The sequence below is a fragment of the Mesoplodon densirostris genome, chromosome 1 (genome assembly GCF_025265405.1).
Source record: "Mesoplodon densirostris isolate mMesDen1 chromosome 1, mMesDen1 primary haplotype, whole genome shotgun sequence".
NCBI lineage: Eukaryota > Metazoa > Chordata > Mammalia > Artiodactyla > Ziphiidae > Mesoplodon > Mesoplodon densirostris.
In genome coordinates, this window is record NC_082661.1 from 179,689,872 (window position 1) to 179,707,619 (window position 17,748).

The following is a 17,748-nucleotide window of genomic DNA, read 5'->3' on the forward strand; positions in this document are numbered from 1 at the left end:
TCTTAGAACTGACTTCTTCCCACCAGCCCCAGTGAGTCCCACAGTACCAAAACCCAGTTGGGTCCTGAAGAAGGAAGACACTTCCTCTCCCAACTTCCCATGTAGCTAAGGGTGGTCATGTGACCCTGTTCTGGCCAATAAGATAAAAGGGACATCTACTGGGAGGGTCCTGGGAAAGATTTCCCTCCCTGACAAAAGAGAAAGACCTGGAAGGGGAGTTCTTTTCCTTCCTGCTCCCTTCCTGGGATGGGAAGGCTGTCACGTAAGGACATGATATTTGGAGCTGTTGCAGCCATCTTGAAGCCATGAGGTAAAGGCCAAGAAGAATCAAAATTCCCAAACAGCTTTGAAACCATTGAGCTGTTTAGCATGGAATCACTGACCTCCAGACTTCTGGTTATGTGAGAAAAATAAGCCCCCATTTGTTTAAGTCACTATTGCTTATAGCAAAAAGTATTCCTAATATTACACCCAAGCTGTTTCACTGTATTCATTCACTTAATCAGCAAATACCCTTGAGCATATACAATGTGCCCATCACAATGGAGGGAAGGGAAGATATGGCCATAATCAAAACAGACATGATTCCTGGCCTCATGAATTTCTTAGCTTAGCAGAGAAAACCCACTCTGAACAGATGTGATGGGTCAGGGTGTTAACAAGAAGGAAAGCACAGAAATACTACTGGAGTATAGAACAAAGACAGTTAACCTGAGTAAGCACCCAGGAAGTTCTTGAAGGATACTGTATTATGAAGGGTTAAGTGCTATAATAGAGCCCAACATGCAGTGCCTTAAATAAGAAAGAAGTTCATTTTGTTTTCTTTTTCTTTTTCATGTAACAGCCCTGGGCTCTGCCAGCCATAAGACAGGGCTGCCCTCTCTGGATTCAAGACGGCAGCTCCTGTTGTTGCCATTTTCCAGCCAGTAGGAAGAGGGGAGTGGAAGTGAAAAGCAACCGGCTCCCTCTTTAAAGATGAGACCTTCATGACCATCATTAAAAAGTCTACAAATAACAAATGCTAGAGAGGGTATGAAGAAAAGGGAACCCTCCTACACTGTGGGAATGTAAGTTGGTGTGGCCACTATGGAAAACAGTATGGGGGTTTCTCAGAAAACTAAAAGTAGAATTACCATATGATGCAGCAATCCCACTCCTGGGCATATATCCAGACAAAAGTATAATTCAAAAAGATACATGCACCCCTATGTTCATAGTAGCACTATTCACAATAGCCAAGACATGGAAACAAGCTAAATGTCCATCAACAGATGAATGTGGCTTCCCTGGTGGCGCAGTGGTTAAGAATCCGCCTGCCAAAGCAGGGGACACGGGTTCGAGCCCTGATCTGGGAAGGTCCCACACGCCGCGGAGCAATTAAGCCCCTGCGCCACAACTGCTGAGCCTGTGTTCTAGAGCCCACAAGCCATGACTACCGAATCCCACGCACCTAGAGCCTGTGCTCTGCAGCAAGAGAAGCCACCGCGATGAGAAGCCCGCGCACCACAACAAAGAGTATCCCCCGCTCGCTGCAACTAGAGAAAGCCCGTGCGCAGCAACGAAGACCCAACACAGCCAAAAATAAATAAATAAATAAACATAAATTTTTTTAAAATAGCAAAAAAACCCCAGATGAATGGATAAAGAAGATGCGGTACATATATACAATGGAATACTACTCAGCCATAAAGAAGAATGAAATAATGCCATTTGCAGCAACATGGATGCAAATAGAGATTATCTTACTAAGTGAAGTCAGAGAAAGACAAATACCATATGATATCACTTATATGTGAAATCTAAAATATGACACAAATTAACCTATCTATGAAACAGAAACAGAATCAGGGACATACAGAATAGACTGGTGGTTGTCAAGGGGGAGAGGGGTGGGAGAGGGATGGATTGGGAGTTTTGAATTAGCAGATGCAAATTGGTATATATAGAATGGATAAACAACAAGGTTCCTACTGTATAGCACAGGGAACTATATTCAATATCCTGTGATAAACCATAATGTAAAAGAATATGAAAAATAATGCATATATATGTATAACTGAGTCACTTTTCTGTACAGCAGTAATTAACACAACATTGTAATTCAACTATACTTTAATAAAAAATAAATTTAAAAAAAACGAGACCTTGAAGTTGTCCGTATACACATCTAAATCGCTTCTGCCCACATCCTATGGGCCAGATCTTAATCATGTGACCACACCTGGGTTGGAAGGGAGGCTTGGAAACGTAGTCCTTAGCTGGGCAGCCGGGTGACAGGTAACATCTGGGGAGGTTCTATTGCTAAAAGAAACAAGGGGAAAGTGGTCCTGAGGGAGAATTAGCAGTCACACCTGGTAAAGGAATAGGGCTATTTTTCTCTTAACCCAGAGAGCAATGGGAAGTCATTGAAGGGTTTCAAGCAGGAAATGCATGGTCAGATTTGTGTTTTCAAAAGATCATGGTGGGGCTTCCCTGGTGGCGCAGTGGTTGAGAGTCCGCCTGGCGATGCAGGGGACACGGGTTCGTGCCCCGGTCTGGGAGGATCCCACATGCCGCGGAGCGGCTGGGCCCGTGAGCCATGGCCGCTGAGCCTGCGCGTCCGGAGCCTGTGCTCCGCAACGGGAGAGGCCACAATGGTGAGAGGCCCGCATACCGCAAAAAATAAATAAATAAATAAATAAATAAATAACTCATGTTTTTTTAAAAAAAAAAAAAAAAAAGATCATGGTGGCAGAGGATGGAGTGGAGGGGGACAGATAATACAGGGGGTAGTGAGTTCTCTCTGCTATTCCAGGACCCAGCTCCCCAACTTGGCTGGGAGCTTCATGAAGGTAGAGACATGACATTTTCTCCTAACTCTAGGCAGATCATCAGACCACCTGCCCAGTCGAGAGACCCACTGCAGGGCCCAGGACTCAGCCCTTTCAGTAGAAGCGCTGACCCTTTGTCACCCCCCTTTCCTTACCTCATCCCCCCTTTCCTCGCCACAGCACTTGCTGCCACATTTGCCAGCACCTGGGGCAGCACCAAGTCCCCTCTGCCTGCAACACCCAGGCTGCCTCTGGGATGACCCCAGTCATGCAACCAGCAAGCGGGTGTTAGGGTGTTCCCTCCTAGGGCAAGCCGTACCCAGTTCCTCCTCTGCCTGCCATAGATGGGCAGATTTTGCAGAAGCCTGATGTTGAGAAATGAACCCGTTTTGTGTTAAGAGCTTCTGAGCTCTGTGGACACCAGGACTACGGCAGATGTAAACACGCGCAGCCTCTCTTCTCCAGCTAGATAAACTTCAGGCTTTCAGGGGGAGGCACTGCCCCAGCACACTCACAGTGTTTAAAAAAGGTGTCAGCTGCAGCCCATGCTCTTGGCAGATGGCAACTCTCCCTCTCCCAGCTGAAGTCCCAGACTCTGGGCCAGGGGGTGGAGGGCCCAGAGCCCAGCTGCTAAAGGGGCCAGCCTGGGACCCTCTAGTCTGTGGACAAGGTGGGGACTATCTGTGGGGAATAAATCCTGGAATGCTGCGGAGACCCTAACATCCTCCGAAAGGTCTGCCCGACCTACATGGACATGTTCTTTTAGTTTAAGCTTTAGATTCTGTGAAAATAAGAAGGCTACTCCCATCATCCCTGACAGGGTGATGTTTTAAACTTTATTCATTATTTGTTATTCATTTATTCATCTGGCATTTACTGAGCACTTACTGTGTGCCATGTACCAGGCTTTATACTGCCCTGCCCACTCAAAGTTCCCTAAAATCCCACTATTAGTGCCAGTGCCATTAGTATAAGGCTTTCAGATATATATATTAGATATAGATAGATGATATATGTTATATATACAATGTATCATCTCTCACCTGAGTCATATTTTAAATTTTATTCATCATTTGCATTCAATCAACATTTATAGTGCACCTGATATGCTGGCTACTCTCCTAGACACCAGACATAAATAAGACACAATCCAGGTCCTGAGGAGCTCCCTGCCTGTGTGACAGGGAAGTAACTGGGAGGTGGCTTTGATGGGCCTCAAGCGAGCAGAGGTAGACAGGCCAGTGCAGGACAAGGGAAGCCCTCAGGAAGCGGCCCCCCTCAAGGGCCAGAGGACCCAGGTCAAACCTTCCCCTCTCGGGGGCTCCCCCTCTCTTCTCCTAATGAGGAACTAGATCAGGGCTCCTGAATCTCTGAATTTCATAGACCAATAAAATATCAGAAACCTAATTGAAGGAACCACACAGCTCACCAGAATGTTATTCCACTGAGTAAGAAATATTAGAGAAAAAGAAAAACCAGGAACACAGCTACCATCTGCCATCACCATTATTTCATGAAAGGACACTTTAACCCAAAAAGCAAGAAGGGCATAGTCTCAGAACGAAGGCTGAGCCTTCAAACGGGATTCATTTACCAGAATAAAAAGCTCAGTGCGTTGTCCGCATCTTCATTTTGCCCACAGCCCTGTGAACTTCGTGGTGACTAGATGACCCACAGCTGCATGTGACCCGCCAAAGCCAGGACCAAGGGCCCAAGCCCAGCCAGAGACACGGTCAGGCGACTTCCAAAGGCATCTCTGGGACACTGCTGAGGGGCACCCAAGCCACAACGCTTCCCGGAGCCCCTTTTCTCTCCCTTCCCTCATCCCTGCAGCAGCTCCCACCTTCTCCTCCAAACTCCCTGAAACACAAATCACTTCCGACTCTTGTCTTCAGGATGCTCTCTTCAAGACCACAATAGCACAAACCATGAGGGTAACTCTAACAGGCCATTCTAGCTCAGAGTGACTCAACCCGGGGCTGTCCAAGGCCGCTGTCTCACCATCACCGCTCAACTTCCTCTTCCGCCCACACCTGCTTCTTTCCCCTCCCTTCCCCAGGGGTGGATCCCATGCACTCCTTAATAAACATCCTGCACTCTAAAGTCTGAACCAGAGTCATCTCCCAAGGGTACCCAGCCTGCGCCATCACCTCAGCCCATCCAGCCAGAACCCACGGGCAGCCTTCCCCTCCACTTCCTGGCAGAGGGAACTTCCCACATACATGCTCGAAGAGCAAACTGGAGTCCTGACGCCGTCCATAGGAGCTAAAGGAATTTAGAATGTTTTTCTGTTTTGACAAAGAGCAGCCTTCAAGGACATTGTTTAGCGATGAACTCAGCATGCCAGCTCTGAGCGGCAAGGCTGATTGGTAAACCCTTTGTCCAGGGCGGGGAGGCCCCCACCCTCTCCTTCCACAAGGACACGAGCACATAGTTGGAAAGCCTCAAGAGCACATGATTTAAGGGGGAAATAAAACTCTTAGATTCCACAGCTCCAAAACATAATCCTCACATACACAGTGGAGGTGGCGGGATGCTGCGGGGAGGAAGAAAGGGTACTATTTGGGGCTTCTAGGGCAGGTGACACAGTCTTGGGTGTCCCAGCCCTGCACTGTGCTTGCACCTGAAACTCAACAAATTCTGGCTGCCTGGAGTAGAAGGCAGATTCGCAAACAGAGAAGACTGCCCTGTGGTTACGTCCTTATTTCTATACATTCTACCTCCAAAAAACCCTGGTCAGCTGAGCACGAGACCAACAAGCCCTAAAGTTGAGTGGCTACCGCTGCTACCAAAAAGCACCAAAGGCAGAGGCCCTTCAGCAAAGGGCAGACATCCAAACAGAGGCTGATGGCCCGATCCAGACAAGGAACAGGCCTCTGCCCCACGGCCTGGCCGGGGCTGGAGCCAGTTGTGTCTGAAGCTGACTCTGGGCGAGAGGAGGCCCGGGGCCCCACGGGACACATACCCACGGGAGGAGCAGGGGCCCCTGCAAGCAGCCCCTCCTCAAGGAACGGGGCTGGCTTCCCGAGACCAAGCACACACTTAGCACAGCAGCCCAGCAGGGCCACCAATGCTGGTGACTGAGAGCCCTCCTCAACTTTAATGAGGGACACGCCCTGCCCTTCTGAGCCTGCCCAGCCTTGAGGGTCCACACACCCACAGGTGTGCACAGGTGCACGAGTGTGTGTGTGCTCACACACGTCTGTCACACACACAATCACTCAGACACAGCACTGCAGCTTCAGGCAGCACCCGACACACATGCACACAGTCAATGACCAAGAGTAGAGTCTGTGGGCAGCCTCTCGGGGTTTTCTGGAGCTCACAGAAGAGGCAGCGAGCCCTGCCCTTGTCCTAAGACAGTGGTTCTCAAAGTGAGGTCCCTGGACCAGCAACACCAGAATCACCTGAGAACGTGTTAGAAGTGCTTTGCGTTCTGCCTCGGCCAGCAGAGCCCTGAGCTGTCTGGGGGCCTCCCACAGGGCTACAACTCCTTGTCATGTTTTTTAACCTGCCAGCTCCTGTGCTAAATAGACTTTACGTTCGTTATCTCATTAAAACTCACTAATATCTTGTGAGATGGGCACCGTACTGTTCCTTTTTTTTTCAGATGGGAAAGTCGAAGCTGGGAAAGGTTAAAAGACTTGCCTGGAGTCCCTGGGGCTCCCAAGCCCATGCCCCTAATCACATTCTAGATGTAGCTCCAGCGCCACTGAATGTAAACACCCTACCAAGGACTGTGCCCCGCATGCCCGGCCCCACCGCTGCCACCTCCCATTTCCCCTGGGTCTCTCCCTGCCTCAGCAGCCAGGCCTAAATCTTCCCTCAAGAGACAAGGCCGGGCCCTCCACGCAGGGGTGGGACGAAGGGCAGGAGGCAGCCCCACCTCGTGAGCAGAAAACACCTCCGCCAAGGCCCTTACCACCCAGCACGCCCCGCCCGGAGAGCAGCAGGGAGGCAACCATGGGCTGCCAGCCCTGCCTGCACCCCAACGCCTGGAGAGAGAGCCTGCTGTGCAGTTGACCTATGGAATCCAAAGACGGCTGCTGTGTGCGCGTCTGATCCAGAATGTTCCCTGAATTGCATTAGCAGGGACCTGGGTTTGAGTCCTGGCTTTATCACCAACTTACTGTGTGGCCTGGGCTGGTCCCCTCTTGGAATCTGTTTTTCCATTGCTGCAGCGAAGGGGTTGACTGATGATTTATAAGGATGTTTCTTGCTCTGAAAGCATGTCTTGGAATCTAGATGTCCACATGACATTGGAGAAGTCTGGCCAGGACGTGGGAATGTAAAATGCCAACGGCTCTGGACCCGGCCCTCTGCTCAGCCTAACTCATCTTTGCTTCAGACTTGGGAGTGCCCCCCGGCTCCCCAGATGTGCCTGGCTTTGCACAGGAGTGCTTCCCTCGCTCCCCCATACTCATGCACCAAAGAGGATTTGTCTTCTATAGCATATCCGGCAGGGCACCAGGGCCTGGAAGGAGCCAAGGAGCTAGACTGTTGTCCCAGACCCAGAGGCAGCCATGGGAGCCTATGCCATGGTGACTGACACCAACATCTCATCTGGCCTCGAGAGCAACACCACGGGCATCACAGCCTTCTCCATGCCTGGCTGGCATCTGGCATTGTGGGCAGCAGCCTACCTGGCCCTGGTGCTGGTGGCTGTGATGGGCAATGCTGCGGTTATCTGGATCATCCTGGCCCATTGGAGGATGCGCACGGTCACCAACTACTTCACTGTCAACGTGGCCCTGGCCGACCTCTGCATGGCCACCTTCAACGCCGCCTTCAACTCGTCTATGCCAGCCACAACATCTGGTACTTCGGCCGTGCCTTCTGCTACTTCCAGAACCTCTTCCCCATCACAGCCATGTTCGTCAGCATCTACCCCATGACTGCCATCGCCGCCGACAGGCGAGAGGGGGCAGCTGCGGGGAGTCGGCTCGCTTTTCTGGGTTCACACAGGGCTGGTAACTTGCCCACAGTCACACAGCAAGTTAAGGGTAGAACCCAGTGAATTAACTGCCTCCTAACCTGATCATGATCCTAAACTGTACATCTGGAAGACAGGGGACTGTGGAACCGAAGCAAGTAAGGTTCAGGTTAGACACAAGGAAAAACATTGCACTAGATGGCTGTTCAAGGCTACAGGGGAAGACCAACGGCGTTTTAGGGACCTTCTGAAGTGTTCTTCTCTGGAGTTGATCTTTGTTTTACTGAAAGGAAATTGCTTATATTGTCATCCTATTCCTAGATATATTATATGAGGGGAAATTTTAACACTGCACGCAGTTACTATATAATTAAGATGGGGCCAATTACTTCCCTGATGCTGCTCTCTGGGGCTGCAGACTGTGACGTTCTGATGGGGATGGGGTGGGGGCAGGAGGGGTGGAGGGGTGGAGGAGTGATCAGTCGGCAAATCTGAAAGTCCCCTAAGACTTTCTTTTCATTCACTCAGGTATTTGAGGCACTGTTTCAGGCATTGGGGAATAAACACCAGTGGGAAAAGAGTCCCGAAATCATGGTCTCATGGAACTTCCATTTTAAAGGCTGGGTGGAGGGTGGGTAGTACGGACTGTAGAGGGCAGGATGGGAGCCAGGAGACCAGACAGGAGGACACTGAATAATAACCCAGGTGAGGAAGGATGGTGGCTCAGGTCAGGATGGTAATAATGGTGACTCGTCCATTCATTTTTTCATTCATTCTTATATTCAATGCCTACTATGTACAGATACTGTTCTGGGCATTGGGGGAAGAAACAGAATAAAGATGCCTGCCCTAGTGAGAATTTAAATAATAAACACAAGACTAAATAAATCATATGTTGTATTTTGACGTCATGAGTGCTATGGAAAAATATCAGGAAGGGGATCCGAGGCACCAGGGTACGTGTGCCGGGGTAGGGCAGGTTGTAGTGTTAGATAGGGTGTCAGGATCAGCTTTATTGTGAGAGTGGGATTTGAGCTGCGTCCTATTGTTCTGGCCTGGTCTCAAGGTTCAGATTAATCCCAGGGAGGAAGGCCCGGGGGTCATCTAGGACCAAAGCCGCTTCGGCGTATGTAGAGCAGTTCCTCCACAGCAGAAAGCTGGTGGGCAGCTGCTTCGGGCTTTGTCCAGGAGACCGTTGGGCTCTGTTAAGGTTTCTGAACAGAAGACAGGCTGTGTGACAGGCTGGGGAACTCGGCAGGGCTGAGCTTCAGGACAAGGCCCCAGACGGACTGACAGTGTGGCCACACTGCTCTCTTGTGGCCATCCGAGAGCACGTCCGCGCTCAGAGGGAGGCCATGTGGTAGAACGGGGTGGGGTGGGCTGGCGTTTAGGGCGCTAGTGTCCCACATGGCTGTGGGAGAGCACCAGCCCAGCTGGCTCTCTGCAGGTCGTCAGCCAGGGTGCGGGGAATGGGACTAGCGGATCTGGACTGGTCTGACGGGAGGGCACCCACCACTCACACCGCCCTCTGCTCACAGGTACATGGCTATCGTCCACCCCTTCCAGCCACGGCTCTCGGCCCCCAGCACCAGAGCAGTAATTGCTGGCATCTGGCCGGTGGCCCTGGCCCTCGCCTTCCCCCAGTGCTTCTACTGCACCATCACCATGGACCGGGGTGCCACCAAGTGCGTGGTGGCCTGGCCCGAAGACAGCGGCGGCAAGATGCACCTTTTGTAAGGCCTGGGGGTGGGGGAGCATGGTATGTGTGTGCACGCGTGCATGTGTGTGCGTGCATGCACATATGTGCACGTACACATGTGCAGTGTGTAGGCATGGGTGTGCACATGTGTCTGTGAGTGAACTGGGGATTATGTGAGTACAGTATCAACTAAAAGTAACACTTAGCACTTACTAAATGTCAGGTTTGGTCTAAGTACTTTACATATATGAACCCACTGGATTCTCCTAACAATATGGGTATGTATGTATTATTATTCCCATTTTTCAGATGAGGAAACTGAGGCACTAAAAAAAAAACTAAGTAATGTGCCTAAGACCACACAGCTAGTAAGTGGTAAATCGAAGACTTAAATCCAGACAGTCCTGCTTCAGAGCCCAATCTCCTCACCACTCTTACTTAAATAAGGGACATGTCAGGGTACCGAGACAGAAAGAAAGGGCAGGTGCCAGAGCCTGGGATATTTTCAGGAGGAGCCTGGAGTGGACTTGACCTGAGGCAGGCACCGTGGGCTAGGGGATGGGGGGAGAAAACAGAACTCAGGCGTGGTGCAGCTGCTGTGTGACCCTGGCTAAGTCCTTTCCCTTTCTGGGAGTCAGTTTGCCCAGTTCTCACGGCGGGTGTGGCTTTGTCATCCCAAGCACGGCGGGGGTTGGTAGTAGAAGATAAAGAATTGGTTGAGGTTCTGGAGACAGTAGTCGAGTTGGAGTCCTGCGCTGTCCCCTGCTGGCCAGAGGACCCTTTGTAGTCACTTAACCTCGCTGACCCTTTGGCTCCTTCTCTCTTAAAGGGGATTAGTAAGAGAACCTTGCTCAGGGGTTGTTGTGAACACAGAAGAGAAAATGTACCTGACGCAACTTAGCACGGTGCCTGGCACAGAACCGGCGCCCAGCAGGTGGTAGTTTAAATGGGGAACAAACGAAAACAAACCTGGCAGATTTAGTCCAGGAAAAGCCCAGCTGCCCCAAGCATGAGGATGTGCACGCTCTGAGCCCAGAGCCGCCAGACCACAGAGATAACTCGACTCCCTCTCCCGCCTCCTTTAACACTCCTCCCCCAACGCCCGCCCCTACCTGGTCTCCTCCCGTCCCGAGCACCAGACAGAAGAGCGCCACGCTACGGGCTTCGGGGAAGGCGCCATTCCTCTGAGGAGCCTGCTCCTGGCAACTGCTGACTTTCCCGGGAAACTGCTGCCCTGGGTCTCTGCCCTCGTTCCGTAGCCCACGTTCTCAGGACTCACGGCTCCAGGGGCGGAGTCCACGCAGGGACCCGCCCCCCTCCTTGGCTTTGGGAAGGGGCGGAGAGCAGAACATTTCCTGACTGGCCACTGCGGGGCGGTGTTTCTCCACCTTAACAGTGAGCTTTTCTCTCTGAGGTGCGGACCAGTAAGAATTTAGGGTACCAACCACCACCTTTCTGGGGATGGTGATTTCCGACTCTGCTTCAGGCAACAGGGGAAAACAAGAGGGCAGAGGTGGGCTAGGAAGGCTATACTTTGGTGCTACTTCGAATTCTGAGAGGATCTGGGGGAAAGCCTGGTTTCTCATGTGTAAGAATATATTATTTGTTCTTGGGTTGGGGAGCTTCTGAGATTTAGACTGGGGGCTCCATCCGTACAGGCTCATATCCTGTGTGTGTAGGAATCTAGGAAAATGCACATACGCTCCCCAAATCAAAATACAAAAAAGGCAGTCCAGGCTATGAGATTCTGGCAGGCCCTAGAAGATGGTTACCAAAGCTCCTTGGCACTCCCTTCTGTGTGGGATCCTAGCCCAGAGTGAATTCCTATCCTGAACCGACTCAAGAAAGAATGAGGCAACAGAAAGGCATCACTCATACTTGGGAAGGATGGTAGAGATTAACTCCTTGTTTTACAAATGGGGAAGCAGACTGAGGGAGAGATCTGACTTGCCCAAGGTCATGCTTTAAATTAGAGGCTAGGCAAGAACCCAGTTCTTCTGACTCCACAGGGCTGACCCTCAGTGGAAGGGAAATCATTTGTCTGTTAAGTCCGTATAGAGCCGTTTCACAGGACACAGACTTCCTGTGCCTCTCTGAGCCTCATTTTCCCGCTCTGGATGCTGAGACAGGTGGCCCTGCTGATCCTCAAGGTCTATCTATCTCAGACACTCTGTGACCTCACAGTGAAGGTAAGGTACAAGGGCCTGGCATCTGGCTGCTCCTCCGCCCTCACCTGCTCCACAGTAGGACAGATGATGATCAGGGAGTCTAGGAGCCCCCAAACCTTTTGTAATTAGCATGCTTGCCAAAAGAGCAAGCAAGCCGAATTCTAAACTCAGGCTTTAGGGAAGACATTTGCTGGAGCCACCTACTCCCCTCCCTCCAGGTGTCAGTACCTCTTGAAAGGGACCCAGCAAGGCTGGCACATGGGGAGGAAAGGAGGGGCTCGGGTACACCTCTGTTCTCCTAGAAAAAGGTCACATGACAGGGCCAGGGGTCTTGGGTCCATTCACCGGATGCTCCTGCTTGGGCCTTGTCAGAGAGAGGCTATAACATCGCTCAGAAACCAGAATGGGCAGCATGCATCTTTCCAAAAGGAAATGAGAAGGCCTCAGCACAGCCCCGGGCGCCCTCCACGGGGACTGGATGAGCGCCATCAATGGTGCTCCGGGCCACTTGCTCACAGGTGGTGTGAAAGAGTATCTGCACATGTGAGCCATGTTCCCAACCAAATGCTCATGGTCAGGAAGGGATGATTCACTAGCACGTAGAGTGTGGCCTGTCTCCACTGCCCCCTTCCCTGCTAGGGATGTTGGTGCAGGATAGAACCATATGAACTCTAGGAAATCTATCTAGACAGAGAGATGCAGATATAGAAGATATACATAATCTATCTAATACATATGTGCATATACATATGCACATATATTACATGATTCTGGAAGAAAGATTCCAAACCATTAACAGTGGTGGGGGTGAGATACATAATTTTACTTCCTCCTTTGTGCTTAAGGGCATTTTAAATTTTAAACAAATGTATTACTTGGTTAACTTTTTCGTTCCTATTTATTTCCTTGTTTGGTAACTTGTCTGTCACTTGGAAGGACTCAGAGCTAACACAGGTGTCCCTTTTGCAGCAGGGGAAACTCTCATTGGGCACATGTGCTAGCCAGTCTGCCCTTCTTTTTTTTTTACTCTTTTTTTTTTTTTTTCAAACCAAGCCCTTGGGAGGTGGCCCAGGGTAGCCCGCCAGGGACAGCTCAGGGGCGTCAGCAAGGTCCTGGGGATTGAGTGCTGGCGGTTGCTGGAGTCGCCCCCAGGTCGCCCCGTGCCCAGGCCCTTGACTCTCCTTCCAGGTACCACCTCGCTGTGATCGCCCTCATTTACTTCCTGCCTCTCGTGGTGATGTTCGTCGCCTACAGTGTCATCGGTCTCACGCTCTGGAGACGCACTGTCCCAGGGTACGAGGTGCATGGCGCCAACTTGCGCCACCTGCGGGCCAAGAAGGTGAACTCCGGGAGTGGGGCTGGAAGTTTGACCCCGCCTCGGGATCAGCCATTCCGGGCACGTCCCCTAGAGGGCGCCGCGGAGGATAGACTCCACCTGTAACTTGGCCTTGTCCCAAGTCCCTGGACAGAGCATTCATTGCTTCTTCCCGGGGTGGGGCGGGCGGACTTGCTTTGGTCTTTGGGCTGTGGCAGACACAGGTTGCAGGGAGAGGGAGACCTCGGAACCCGTAGCTGGCATAGTCTCCTCTAAGGATGGGGTTAGGAACGAGAGCTCATCCACTCTCCAGGGAGGGGAGCTGCTCTGCTCAAAGAGGGATCCAAGACGCCTTTTAGAGGAGGTGGCCACCGAGCTGGGCTTTGAGGAGTGAGGACTTCAAAGGAAAGACAGCAGTGTGGACAGAGAGACCAGCCTGAGCAAAAGCCCCGAGGTGGAAGGCCCAGGAGTGTCTGGGTAGCAGAAGCTCTAGGGGCCTGAGCCTGTGGAGGTAGACAGGGCCTGCTTATTGAGGGCTTCTCAGGCTGGCCTGAGACGTGCCTCGTGCTTCCCCTCGGGAAAACTGGGGCTTGGGGCTTCCAGGCTAAGGAGTGACCTGAGTCTCTCCTGGACCAGTTTGTGAAGACCATGGTGCTGGTGGTGGTGACATTTGCCATCTGCTGGCTGCCCTACCACCTCTACTTCATCCTGGGCAGCTTCCAGGAGGACATCTACTGCCACAAGTTCATCCAGCAGGTCTACCTGGCGCTCTTCTGGCTGGCCATGAGCTCCACCATGTACAATCCCATCATTTATTGCTGCCTCAACCACAGGTGAGCCCTCACCCCAGCCCCTCTCCTCAGCCTGGCTCCATCTGGACTCCCCTGCACAGCTTGAGCCTGTGCCGGTCCATCCCCGCCACCATGGGATTACCATCCTCCCAGGGAGCCCCCAGCACAGTCCTCCCTCGGGTCCAGGCCTAGCTCGAGCCCCACCTCCTCCCCAAAGCTTTGCCCCATGGCCCAGGTCACAGCTCTCACGCCTGCCTGCCTGCTCCTGCTCCTTCTTCTGGCGGCTGCATCTGGGACAAGGATAAGAAAGGAGGGAGGGACAGAGAGATGGAGGGAGGGGAGAGAGGGAGAAGGACAGCCAGAGAGGGCGGAAGGAAGGAGCCAGGTAAAGGAGGGAGGGACTGATGGTTCTAAGAGCTTCCTACACTGAGGAAGAACTGAGCACTGTCCCTGGGCGAGGAGAACAGTGCCAACCGCAGCAGAACGAAGCACTCAACCTGAGGCCCGGGGCCAAGACTAGAGGGGGAGCAGGTTGCTCCCTGGAAGATCACAGAAGGGGTTTTCAGGGCAGCTAGGAAGTGACCTTGGCAGAGACTGCCAGAAAGGAAGGAGCCAAGTTCTCACTTCCCCCCAACCCTTGTACTTCTAGAGGAGTGTAGTCCCAGAGAGGGGCTGGCGTTTGCTCAGGGGCGCTTGCACAGGTGAGGAGGTGCTGGGCCAGGCAGGAGCCCCAGCCCAGGAGTCCTGCTTGCAGAGCAAGTCGTTCAGCCTCAGAAAGCCTTGACGGTGGAGCCAGGTAAGAGGAGATGAGAGGTGGACACTGAGTCCTGGCCTTAACGAGGCAATGAAGTGGGTGAGGTTGGCCCTGGGCATCTTTTATCACCTCCCTGCCCACATGTCCACGCCACTCATAATGCCAGTAGGATCTTTGTTGCTCAGACATCCCACCCGGGGCAGGCCAGAAGGAAGTAAGAGACTGTACTTTTTTTTTTTTTTTTGACTGTTTAATGGCTGCCAGAACCCTCCATTGTCTCCTGAGAGGCAAGTATATAATGGGAGGGAGGTGTTATCCCCATTTTACAGATGAGGAAACTGAGCCTCCAAAAGGAAGACTCTCCTAAACTCATACAGCAGGAATTCCATGTGTCTCCAAGGCCTATAATCTCATCCCCACATCACACATTTCCCCTGCATGCAGTTGTAGGAGTGAGAGCTTGGAGACAGGGACTGTCACTTCAGGGAGGGGCTCCCAGCCTTCTGTGTCTGTGCATTGGCCACTCTCCTGCTACCCAAGACACAGTCCCTGGGAGTCTGAACACCCCGGGGCTTTACAACTTCTGAATCATTCAGTATTTGATGACACTAGCTCTGAAGACTGGTATTCCTGGCGGAATTTTCATTCTTCCGCAAAATGTTCACCAGGGGCTCTGTGTGCCCAGCACTGTTCCAGGCCCTTGGGATACCCCTGTGAACAAAAACAGTGATCCCTATCCTCGGGGAGCTGACCCTCTAGTGGGGAGGTGGAGATAGACGATAAGCAAATGTAATGAGTAAATATACATTGTGTATTAGGTGATAAATCCTATAGAAAAAAGAAAAACTAGAGCTGGGTAAGAGAGGACAGGAAGTGCTGGGGGAAGTAATGGGCATAAGGGTTGCGATTTTACAGGATGGTCAGGGTAGACTTTACTAAAGGGTCTTTTGAGCAAAGACTTGAGGATTGAGTGGGCCCTGTAGGTGTCTGGACAAGAATTCCAGGCAGAGGGAACAGCCAAGGCAAGGGCCCTGTGGTCAAGGTAAGGACTTACGCTGGTTCTCAGACACGAGGAGCCCTGCAGTGTTCTGAGTGGGGGAAACACGTGCTCTGATTCCCTTTTAAAAGAATCAGTCTCGCAGCTGTGTTGGAACTGGACCACAGAGGGACAAGGGAGGCAGGGAGATGGTTAGGCAGGTGCAATAATCCAGGAGAGAGACGGTGGGTTTAGACGTGTGAGAAGTGGTCAGAGTCCGGAGATTGCTAAGGTAGAGCCAACAGAATCTGGTGGAGAGGGAGTCAAGGATGACCCCAGGTGTCTGGCCTGAACTAGTGGAAGGACAGAGTGGTCAGTTGTCAGGAACTGAGACGAGGACGACTGGGGGGGTGTGGGGGGAAAAGGGTGGGGAGCTCGGGTTGGGACATGCTGAGTGTGGGCAGAGGCCATGAAGCTCCCATAATAAAGGCATTTATTGGGCTGCCCAACGGAACCTTCAGAGCCACAGGGGGAGGAACCAAAATCAGGCCTGCTCTTCTGAAACTCGGAACCCTGCGTCTCCTGGGAACAGACTGTATAGTTCTCTCCCTCCCTCCGCATCACACAGGGTCTCATGTTTCTGCCCCTGACAGACCAGTGTCCTCTCTCTGCCAGCTCTTTCTCATTTCTTCCAGTCACTCTCTGCTTCCTCTGATCTCCAATTTACAGGTGGACCCTCTTTGCTGCCTTGGGGAAAGTTGTTTATTTTTTAAGCAAATGTACTAAAACTTAGTAGTTCCATGTGTATATTTTCTTTCAAAGCTGTCCCCTTGGGGGAGCATCCGTATGCTGCCCAACATTGCCAAAGCCCCAAGTTTTTAAGACTCCTCTTTGCATATTCCTTTAGAAGCCAATTAACAAATCGAACAAGAAAATCTGTTGTGTCTTTATGATTATACTTGGTTTATTTTTGTTTGCTTGTAATAACAAACAGTCTCATTCGGCTCACTTCAGTCCTTGGACTTAGCTCCAGATTACTTCTGGTTGTTTCCAAAACCCGAATCCATTAAAGAACGTGTCTCCCCAGAGACCCTGAGCTCATAAGAGCGAGGCAGCGACTTTCCTCTGGAGGAGAGATTGGCTCCTGGAGGTGGGAGCAGCCCCAGGACAGTTCCCATAACTGTCGCCCTCACTCCGTTGCTCAAGATGACCCTCCATTCCCCAGGTTCCGCTCTGGATTCCGGCTTGCTTACCATTGCTGCCCATGGGTCATGCCAACTGAGGAGGACACGATTGAGCTGACTCACACCTCATCCCTTTCCACAAGGGTCAACAGGTGTCACACTAAAGAGACTCTGTGGGCCCCTCTGGGGCTGCCAGTGGGCAGGCTGGAAGTCTGCAAGCTGAAGTGTCTACTGACCCCTGAACCCTTGTGCCTGGCTGCAGGGGGAGGCTTAGCACCCTGGAGAAGTAGCCAGTTGAGAGGACCACATCGGCAAGTTTGGCCCATGCCTCACCCTTCAGTACATCAATGGAAAAACAAGATGGGGAACTCTGCAGTGGGGGCTGACTCTCCCAGCCACCCCTCTGACAGTGCTTCAGGGCATCCAATAAGTCAAAGAAGACAGTGTGAGCTAACACTTATCTAATCCAGGAGTTGCAAGCTCGAATGCCTCCCTGGGGCATATACAACATAATGAGTAAACCGAATCCAGTACAAAAGAAAAACTGTAGATATAATGATAAAAGGTAAGTGACTTCCAGCGTTGGGGCAAAAGGAAGGGTGGGGACTGTGGCAAACTGGAGAGCACAGGAACCTAAAGGGGACAACAGCCGATCAGCTCTGGACAGATGCTGCCACGTGGCTGGGAGCCCATTATTGCCAGATCCTCCAAACCTTTCAAGAGAAGCCAGAAATCCAAAATTGTGAAACCTCCAGGTTTGTTAAACTGAGCTCACATTTTTATAAATGTTGCATACACCAAACAGAACACACCTGTCAGCAGCACCCAACCATGACACTGACCTATTATTAGGCTAAAGACACAAGGAAAGAAGCTTCTTGTTTTGCAAAGCCCCTAACCTGTGAGCCAACCCAGGGCCTCTCTGCCTTAGCATCTAAGAACCCAGATCCACCCTAGTGTAGATGGTGATTAAAAGGAGCCTCAGCTGGGTGGCCTCAGACTAGTCACAATGACCTTCAGCTCCTTTCTTTCAATGGCAAAACTACCTCACAGGGATGCTGTGAGGATGATGGGAGTGATGCCTATAAACTGGCAGGCCCAACACAGGTTAAGTGCTT

The 17,748-nt window shown here is 51.6% G+C and overlaps 1 protein-coding gene across 1 annotated transcript; it reads left to right on the forward strand.

Moving 5' to 3' along the window:
• Nucleotides 1-7,333: 7,333 nt before the first annotated feature.
• On the forward strand, nt 7,334-16,872 carry TACR2 (tachykinin receptor 2). The gene is given in 7 exon segments (XM_060112699.1): nt 7,334-7,601; nt 7,604-7,724; nt 9,282-9,476; nt 12,799-12,949; nt 13,562-13,758; nt 16,672-16,796; nt 16,799-16,872. Coding segments are annotated over 7 exon segments (1,131 nt in total).
• The last annotated feature ends 876 nt before the right edge of the window (nt 16,873-17,748 follow it).